The 9846-nt window shown below is 34.4% G+C and overlaps 2 protein-coding genes and 1 long non-coding RNA gene across 3 annotated transcripts; 2 read left to right on the plus strand and 1 right to left on the minus strand.

Annotated features, from left to right (window-relative positions):
* Nucleotides 1–79: 79 nt before the first annotated feature.
* On the plus strand, nucleotides 80–2486 carry LOC9313704 (F-box/LRR-repeat protein At3g48880). The gene is made up of 3 exons (XM_021025129.1): nucleotides 80–266; nucleotides 1072–1448; nucleotides 1718–2486. The coding sequence occupies exons 2-3, from the start codon at nucleotides 1084–1086 to the stop codon at nucleotides 2280–2282; spliced, it is 930 nt and encodes a 309-aa protein (XP_020880788.1). The 5' UTR covers nucleotides 80–266; nucleotides 1072–1083; the 3' UTR covers nucleotides 2283–2486.
* A 471-nt stretch (nucleotides 2487–2957) lies between these two features.
* LOC9311999 (membrane steroid-binding protein 2) lies at nucleotides 2958–4408 on the plus strand. Its single transcript, XM_021025130.1, has 2 exons — nucleotides 2958–3351; nucleotides 3800–4408. Exons 1-2 carry the CDS (start codon nucleotides 3044–3046, stop codon nucleotides 4188–4190), a joined length of 699 nt encoding a protein of 232 aa, XP_020880789.1. The 5' UTR covers nucleotides 2958–3043; the 3' UTR covers nucleotides 4191–4408.
* Nucleotides 4409–4948: 540 nt separating this feature from the next.
* On the minus strand, nucleotides 4949–6394 carry LOC110228684. The gene is made up of 2 exons (XR_002332151.1): nucleotides 6014–6394; nucleotides 4949–5664 (listed from the first exon to the last, which is right to left on the minus strand). It is a non-coding gene; the product is annotated as an uncharacterized LOC110228684 (long non-coding RNA).
* Nucleotides 6395–9846: the final 3452 nt, after the last annotated feature.

The raw sequence follows: 9846 nt of genomic DNA on the forward strand, positions 1-9846 counted from the left end.
GATTCTTCAAAAGTCTTTTACACCCTCGGATTTAACTACTTTCTAATGAGTCAACCTCAATAAGAATTTTGGTCCCAAAGATAAGGGTTTGTGTTGAGTTTGAGACCGGTTTTGTCCGAATACTCCGTCAAACCAAAACCAAACCGATTTATCATATTTTTTTCATATCATCTAGACATCTACTTTCATTGGCTGGAGAGAGAGAGAGAGAGACAGAGATTGTAACGGTGTCGTCGTCGCCAAACGATTTGCCTCTCTTCCTGAAGGTTCTTGATTTCTCTCAGTGCCCTTTTGCGTGCTTCAGCTTCTTGTTTACGATCTAATTCATTTCTGTGTTTCGTTTGATTCTTTGTTCGATTGTGAATTGAGAAAATGGCGATTCGAGATCTATCTATACGTTTCGTAGTTCGACTGATTTGGGGAATGTCAAGAGATCAGATCGATTTGTTGACAGGGTCTTAGGGGTTTACGGTCTTAGTCCTCTAGGTTTTCGAAATTCGATTCCTTTACATCAGATTTCGCTTAATTCTTTGTCCTACTGCGTTTTACGATCTTTAGTCCTCTGGTTTGTCAAATTCTCTGTCTTTTCATCTTCTTCTGAGTTTTAATGGTTGATCTTCAATTTCTTGGCCACAATCTTTTGAATTTGAGACTCTTGACTTGTCCTCTGTAGATTGGTTTTATGTTTGATTTCAATTCCTTGCTGAACTAGATTAACTTTCTGATACGGAAGTTTTCCTTTTAATGGTTGGTGTTTCCTTTTTCTGATAAATATGGATGAAGATCGATTGTGATAATCATGTAAGAATATAAGAGAGCTTTTGTTGTTATATAGGTTTTACCTGAGGGAAGAAAAGTCTTTCTCTTTGGGACTTAAACTCCAACATTATCATAGTTGATTTCTGTTTATGAGATTCATTCTGTTTGGTTCGTTTCTCTTATAGCAGTAATGAAATCTCATTGATTGAAAGCTACGATCTTGTGATGGTATCATGGAAGTTGTGCTTGAGAAATACTTGGATTCTTGTGAAGAATAAGAACAGTTGATTAACCTTCTTAATGCTTGTTTAGGGCACAGAAAGAATGGAAGAAGAGTATGAGAGTCGTCGAGTTCGGAGATGGGAAGAGTTGGACACTGACATCTTAGTAAGAATTTTCCAGAAGTTTAGCGTCTTTGAGTTGACTTCAGGATTAGCTCATGTTTGTAGAGGATGGAGAGCTGCTTGTTGCGATCCGATTCTATGGAAGACTCTTGATCTGTCTCACATGAGATCTAGTTTCATCAAGATCCCATTAGAGCCTTATGTGTATGTGGAACGCCGATCTGATGAGGCCCTGACCCGTATCCTGAAACTCTCCATGAACCTTAGCGGAGGAAACACGAGGACCTTGATTTTTCATTTCAACTTGTTCTTGAGTGATGATCAGCTTACTTACACCGCTGAAAGGTATGTCTTTTTTGTTCTTCCACTAATTTGTCTTCCAAATTGTTTCATCATAGCCGTTAACTATGGGTTGATCTCTGTCCAAAATCATCACTCTTTCGATTTGTTGGTAGAACAGAAGTTTGGTTTAGTTTGGTTATTAAAAAAGTCACTACTCACCAGCTTTTAGTCAAAATTTGGTTCAGTCTCTTAGTCGAAATTGCTGAATTACAATTGAGTTGACTCTTGGAAATGCTAAAAATTCACAAATTTGTTGTATTGAATATTTGCAGGTGTCCAGGGTTGAGACGGGTGGTCCTACCGGCTTGGAACAGAATAAAGAAGACTGGTATATGCAAAGCGATAAGAATCTGGAAAGATCTTGAGTCACTAACAATGCCGAGCATCGCAAACCCGCCTTATCTCTTAACAGAAATCGCCAAGAACTGCAAGAATTTCAAAGAGCTGAAGATCATGGGTCCATTCGAGGTCTTCTTTGCAAACACGCTCATCACTTGCCTCCCAAACATCAAAACCCTCAGCATCAGATGCTCGGCGATAAAGCGGGAAGCACTCATGAAAATCCTTGACGGATTACCAAGCCTTGAAGTGCTCAACATATCACACTCTCACCTAGTGGAGTACAGCGGTTGGCAACCGCAGCAGAAAGTGATTGTTAGAGAGCTGGATAAGACGATAATGGAGAAAACAGCGAGGCTAAAGAAGTTCTTGACTTGCATGGAGCACAAGACGTGTGTGATGTGTCAGAGGACTGAGAGTGATGAAGGGATTGTGAGATGGTATAAGTATGAGGAAGGAGACTGGAAGGTTGATGAAGTGAGTTCTCTTCATCTTTGATGGGTGTTGTGATTTTTACTCTGTGAAGGACTTAACTTCTTCTTGTTCATCTTTTACTGTTGAGTTTGTGGGTTGTTTTGATTTGAATCGTATTATGTGTATATATGTGTAGGCAATGCCAATGTTTGTATGTTGTGATCAACTTTTGATCACCAACCTTGACACCAGATAGGAAAATAAAACAATAATCTTTCAATATTATTATTTTATTTTGGTTTTTCTTGATAATTTTTGGAACTTACATAAACAGCAAAATAAGTAATTGAAGATTTTAGTCACATTTATTTAGCAAATCATCAACCGATTTCTTACCTACCACTCTTCTCCGACGGCATTAACGACACCGTTTTATCGAACTCAGCCACCACTAGTTAGGTGTAACGATATATTCTTAAAAAAACGTTTAGAAAATTTGTAATAATATTTCAATTGTCACACGAAGAAAACACATATTTTCAGAATAAAAAAAAAAAAGTACCTCTAGAAATATATTTATTTTTCTAATTGTGTTCGTCTTTGAACATCAACGGTCATTTATGGACGACGACTGTTAAAAAAATCGTTTAAAATTCTTTGTTGCGTAATTGACCATTTTATTTTATTTAATACCACCAAAATTCAAGATATTATAGTATGTTTTAATTCTCGATCGCAAATAAATCATAAAATCTGAAAATTAAAACACAAAACGTTACTCTTCTCTCTCTCGCTCTCTTCTCTCTCTCGCCCTCTTCTCTTCGCTTCTCGATAGCTCTCAAATCATGGTTGTGCAAATATGGGAGACGTTGAAGGAAACAATCACAGCTTACACTGGACTTTCTCCAGCTGCGTTTTTCACCGTACTAGCTCTCGCTTTCGCCGTTTACCAAGTCGTCTCCGGTTTCTTCGTTTCTCCTGAAGTTCACCGACCTCGTTCTTTGGAGGTTCAGCCTCAATCGGAGCCTCTTCCGCCGCCGGTTCAGCTCGGAGAAATCACTGAGGAAGAGCTTAAGCTTTATGATGGCTCTGATTCTAAAAAGCCCCTTCTTATGGCGATCAAGGGTCAGATCTATGATGTTTCCCAGAGCAGGTATTACTTGAGAAATGAGAATCTTTACTTGTTCATGAAATTATGGTTTGAATCCAAATGATCTCAAGTTTAATTACCAGAAATAAACGATTTAATCCAATAGTTTCGAGATTTAGGGTTTAGGTTAGTTAATTATGTGAAAATTTGGGGATTTTGTTTGATTGTTTGATTATAATACCATTAGAAAACTTCGTCGTGGTAATTAGGTTTTGGGCTAGATGAGATAATCACTTGAGTGATCATACCATTTTGCTTGTTCATAGTGCTGACATACACAGACACACTCATCAACGCACATACATGTCGATGTATATGTATGCATAACTTGTTTTTTCTTGTACATAGTTCATCAGCTGTACTACATATCTATATGAATCATATTCACATGTCTCAAGCTGTAGTTTTTCAATCTTCAAACTCTACTTAACTCTTACTACTGGTCATGCAGGATGTTTTATGGACCAGGTGGGCCATATGCTCTGTTTGCAGGGAAAGATGCAAGCCGAGCTCTGGCAAAGATGTCATTTGAGGATCAAGACTTGACTGGAGATATCTCAGGTCTTGGTGCATTTGAGCTAGAGGCGTTACAAGACTGGGAATACAAGTTCATGAGCAAGTATGTCAAAGTCGGCACCATTCAAAAGAAGGGTGGAGAAGACAAAGATAGTTCAGAACCTTCTGAAACAAAGGCTACCTCTGCGGAAGGTCTGTCTACAAACACTGGAGAAGAAGCTCCCGCAGTTACCCATGATGAAACTTCTAGAAGCATAGACGAGAAAATCGCGGAAACCACGGACAAGAAGGATGTCGCAAATGATGATGCTACTGCGAAGGAGTAAAGTCAATGTGATCAGAGGCACACTTTCTCTTGAGAAATTAGTGAGATTTTTCAGGGTTTATGTATGAGTCGTATATAGCTGAAGGTGGAAGAAGCAAGCTCAATAAAAATGGTGACTTTGTTTGTACTTTTTGGATCTTATAATGACTTCTAATTCTGGTTATGGAAGCTTCAAATTACATTATTTCTACAGTAATATATCGATGTTTATTTTTATTATATCAAAAATGGAAAATAACTCTATAATATAAGAATTTTCAGGGTTTGTTCACTTTGTTGTTTATGCTTATGAGCATACTTGACTTCCTGCTATGTGCCTCGTAATTGAAGATGGTTCAGTTCCAAGAATCGAAGCACCAACAATTTTTTCTTGTATTATTTGGTATAAGTAGAAAAAATTCATGATATTATGTCTGAACATTTTTACCACAAAGTCTATAGGGAGTACTACTTGAATCTAAAACCCATCCTTGAATCTTAAACTCTGGTTTCGATTTTTGTAACAGAATCACGGCCTTCTCATGTAACAGAATCACGTCCTTCTCATGTAACAGAATCATGTCCTTCTCATGTCAGTATGTTTTAATTTCTTTGCATCTAAATTCACAATGAAGAAGAAACATATTACAATTTCTGTAAGTTAAGACGTCATTACCATTACCACTAAGAATATTGTGGGAACATAAAATAAAAATACAATAGCAAACAAATCAAAATTTTGTTGATGGCCAATCCCCCATTGATTCATAAGCGTTGTAATCATCTCTAAACGTATCTATTCAGTGAAGTGTTATCATGTCTCTGACTCCAAAATGTATGGAGGATACAAAATTTATATTAATTCTTACCTATGCCAAATTGTATGCTTCAGAAATTTGTAAGAGGAAATGACAAACAAAAACAGGCATAACTATATATATGTGCATAAATGGATGAACTTGAAAAGGTCAATCATAATTTCTCTGTGCTCTGTTTTTGCTTCCACTCCCATTATGTCACCACTTCACCACTGAAGCAGAAAAAGGAGAATAATTAAGGGGTCCCATGGAATGTGCACATACACAATATAAAGACCAAATTGAATGGAAGAGTAAGATAACTGATTTTGTTAAGTAGGTGGTTAAAGAAAGTAGATTTGAAACACATTATTTTGGATACCTGAGACCTCTGAAGCCTTTAGAAACCTGAAATATACAATACATGGCATGGCATAGATGACCATTTTGTAACTAAACCAAGTCGTAAATATGAGTAAGTTTTATTGTAGAAACTGGAGTCTAGTGTATTGAACCTTTTAATTATAAAGAAAGAAGCACGTAAAATGAAAAACTAAATGGAACAAAGTAAAGTGCCACTAACATCTCGATGATAAACTTTGTGTAAATTATTTCTGATGGATCCCACTTTAGTTTTATGAGGTTAGGTGCTTATGATTCTTGAATGTCGAACAAACGCTTGCCATTGCCATTTCCCATCTGCATATATACATGATACATCAATGCAAGTGAGAAGACGTGTTACATTTTAAGTATGAATCGTAGACAATGTTATAAAGTATACTTGGTGAATAGAGTTTTAGAGAAAACGAACCTACGAGAGTGTACTGGAATTTCAATTGTAGAGAAATTGAATAGCATGTTTTTAAATCATTGAAAAGAACTTACCTATGCGGGAAGCTAACTCTAAAACCATAAAATGAAAAGAATATAACAAATCATGGATGTCAATCTCCAAACCCAATCTAGTCCTTTTAAAGGGCTTCGTTGAGACCATAACATCATATGTAGCTATATATATATTCCAGAAAACCAAATCAAAACTTACGTTTGGATCTTTAAATCAAAGAGAGACACGCAGTTAAGGAAAATCTTGGTGGGAATTGTTTGTGATCTGCTTATCGTATCAATCTCGTTCGGATTCATGACCTTCTCGTCGATCATCCCAATTGTAAAACAATATCGTGGTTATGTCGGAAACTGAGTTTCTGACAGAATTGAAAAATGATGCGTGATTGGAAGGCAATTTCACTATAGAGCGTGTAAAGCTAGAAGATTTTTAGATGATCAAATCTTAATCTAGCGAAAGAGTGGTGAGGTGCTCTGAATTTAATTGATTTATGTGGATTCATGAGAACATGGAAAGTGAAAACCAACGTTACAATCAATTGTGGGAATAGGGATCGACGCTCCTTCCTTCAAACCTAACGTATTATTACCCATTGCATCACAATTTGATTTTGCGAAGAGTTCTCGTTGAAGAAAATAGAAGGTGATGTGGCAGATTACGAGGAAAGTGATGATGTGGATGGCTTGAGAGGCCTCAATTAGTAGTAAGAGATTTTCAAAAATTAATTTTCTATGTTTTCTAAACATATTTTGTAATCAATTAGGAATGGTATACCGTATACCACGTGTTCACGTTTTGGAAAAGTGGTTTTGATATATTTTACAATTCAAACTATTTATCAAATTTTTACGTTTGGATAAATGATTCCGCTATATATCATTAGCATGTTAAAAATATAACTAGTAAAAAAAATATGACTAATTTACTAAAACTAACTTTTTGACGTTTTATATGTCGTGGAGCTCCACTCTCAAAATACCAAGGCTTGGTTGTACCAGCATCATCGGATATAGGTATAGGCGACATGAAAATACAGATTGGATTTTGCAATGTAGACTTGTAATTCTCTTATTTGATGTGGATAGAACCTTCCATGTTTCAACAGTTTCTTCAATTTACATATCTGTAACAGTACTTTTGTAATGACGACCACAATAATAACACTCATATTCAGATACTGCTCTGTGATAGTAATTCTGATTTTGATGTTGATGCCTTACTTGAACAAATCTTGTATTGGTGATCAATTCTTCAGTGTGAAACAGCTTCCAGCTTGTTCCAGCAAACGTGTGCATCCTTAGAACTCTTAGTACAGTATGCACTTATAGAAGTTTCTTATACGTAATGTAAAACTGGCTTAGGTTTTTGTTGGGCCCGTTGTTTGCCATAGCAAGGATCTCTCTTGCATTGTGTTGCAAGAAAAGATAATGGCATTAACAAGAGAAAAACACTTTCGAGAAGAGATCTAAGTCTTTTACCTTGAGAGAATCAACAATATCATTGTCAACGTCTTTGCCCCAAATGTTGTTAACTCCCTTGCCAAGACTAGTAAGATCACCACTTTGGATAACAAAACCGGCAATATTTCCATGAAAAGTAGTGTTGTTATAGTAAACTTGAGCAGATAGTCCCAAATAATTCTGCAAAAGCAAAGATAAATGTTAGTAAAAAGATTAAAAAAATATTTCATTCAATCAGAGATTACCTCAGCAGTTTTCGGAACTTGAGCACAAAAGATTTGGCAATCTAATGTCTCCAAGGCTTGTGTGGAGTGTTACTTGCTTATTTGGAATAGCATCGTGTTGAGTAGAGTTGGCATGTTCTTTAGATTCAAAATTCTCTAGATAACGTTTGTAAACAAAGATCGTGTTAGATTTTCTCCATGTCTCTTCTGGTCTCTTTGCAGACCAAGAGAGATTAGAATCAAGCAAAATCTTGCTCCAATAAGATGTGGTTTTTCAAGATAATTCTTTTCAACATAGCTTAAAGAGCCACGACTTCAAACCAAAAAAAATTAAAACACAATTTAACAACTGAAACATAATTCTACAATTAAAGAACACAAAAAGGGAGGGTTTTGGTATTACTTTTTATAAGCTCCTTCTCTAAATCGGCTACCAATTTCAATGTCAAGCGCTTTGAACGCTTTTCGTTCATACCGTTTCTCTTCAATCTATCAAAATCAAGAGAATAAAAACTTCTAATCACTTAGAAAAGAGAACAAAATCGCGGAAAATTAGGGATTCTAGAGAGCTACATCCTTCTTTTGATCATCGGAGGTTTTGCCTTTATCACCTTCCATATCGAGAATATATCAATACCAATGGAAAAAATCTCAGCATGTATAAAGGCGTTTTTTCAAAATGAACACATGAAGGCGTGATTAAGTGACATATACCAACAACTAAATATATTTCCTCTATATATTAAAAGAGAGTTTTTTGTGATAATGTGTCAAACCCACAATTTTTAGAAACTTTTTTATTTATTTAATTCTACCATCTTTCTTACCAAACACTTTTAATTCCACATAGTACTTATTCTTATTAGCTAAACTTACTAAAATTAAATATCACGGATTTTTGAATAAGAAAGTTTATAATTTTTTTAATTAATATCAAATTCATTGTGTTTTTCTATTGAAAAGTAAACAATATAAATATATATAGTTTATGCATTTCAACATCAACAATTCTTTCATATTTTATAAAGATTAAATTGAAACCGAAAATCTATAAGCATGAACTTATGAATGACGTAAATGAAACTTTATTTGTATAATATAAATCATTCAAATATTTAAAATTGAATTGGTAAGTTTATTGTGGACTAAACGGTTGTGTTATTGCATGATATTTATATAGTATTATTTTAATTTAAAATATTTTAATGAATATATATTTTTTGGTTTTGATATCTCGCGATTCAATGATAAAAACTTGGAGTTTTTGTAAAATCATTTTATAAAATAAAAAAAATCGTTCTTATTTTTCATAACAAACACTAACTTTAATAAATTAGTCAAATGATGTGTTAGTAAAATAATCTTGTTACTGTTTTTTCAGCGAAATTAATCTTGCTACTTAAATAATTGAGAAACTAAGTCATGTTACTGAAAAAAATAATATTCTCTCTGTTTCGTTTTAGTTGTCGTTTAAGGTTTTTTCACACAAATTAAGAAAGGGAGACTCACAAAAATGCCCTTTTTTCAATACCCCTTTTCAAAAATGCCCCCTTTGGATGTCCATTTTTAAAAATACCCCTTTTATGTACAAAATGACTAAATTACCCTTCTTTTAATAAAAGATATCATAAATATATAAGGAAATATAACAAAATTAGGTCCACAAAATACAAATATTTTTTGGCGGGAAAAGTGATCCCCCAATTTTTCCCGCCAAAACACTTGTAAAAATTTGTAAAACCTTTAAAATACCTTGTAAAATTTTCCCGTAAAATTTTTTCCCGCCAAAAAATTTTTTTTGTTGGAAAAGTGATTCCGCAATTTTTTTGGCGTTAAATTTTTGGCGGGAAAATTTTTCCCGCCAAAAATTTACAAGGTATTTTAAAGGTTTTTTACAAGGTATTTATAAGGTTTTACAATGTATTTTAAAAGGTTTTACAACGTATTTACAAGGTATTTATAAGATATTATAAGATTTTACAAGCTATTTTATAAGGTTTTTACAAGTTATAAGGTTTTACAAGTTTGTTATAAGGTTTTAGAGTAATGCATACCTTATAAAACCTTAAAAGTACCTTGTAAAACCTTTTAAAATACATTGTAAAACCTTACAAAACACTTGTAAATACCTTAGAAAAAACGTTTAAAATACCTCGCAAAGTTTTCCCGCCAAAAATTATCTCGGCAAAAAAATAACGATAGAAAAAATTGCAGGTCCCCTGTTCCCGCAAAAAAATTTGTCTGGTTGCCAAAATCCTTGGCGGGAAATATTTTTACGGAAAAACTTAACCAGGTATTATAAAAGCTTTTTACAAGGGTTTTACCGAAAAATTGCCGGAACCCCTTT

Source organism: Arabidopsis lyrata, assembly GCF_000004255.2.
Source record: "Arabidopsis lyrata subsp. lyrata unplaced genomic scaffold ARALYscaffold_5, whole genome shotgun sequence".
NCBI lineage: Eukaryota > Viridiplantae > Streptophyta > Magnoliopsida > Brassicales > Brassicaceae > Arabidopsis > Arabidopsis lyrata.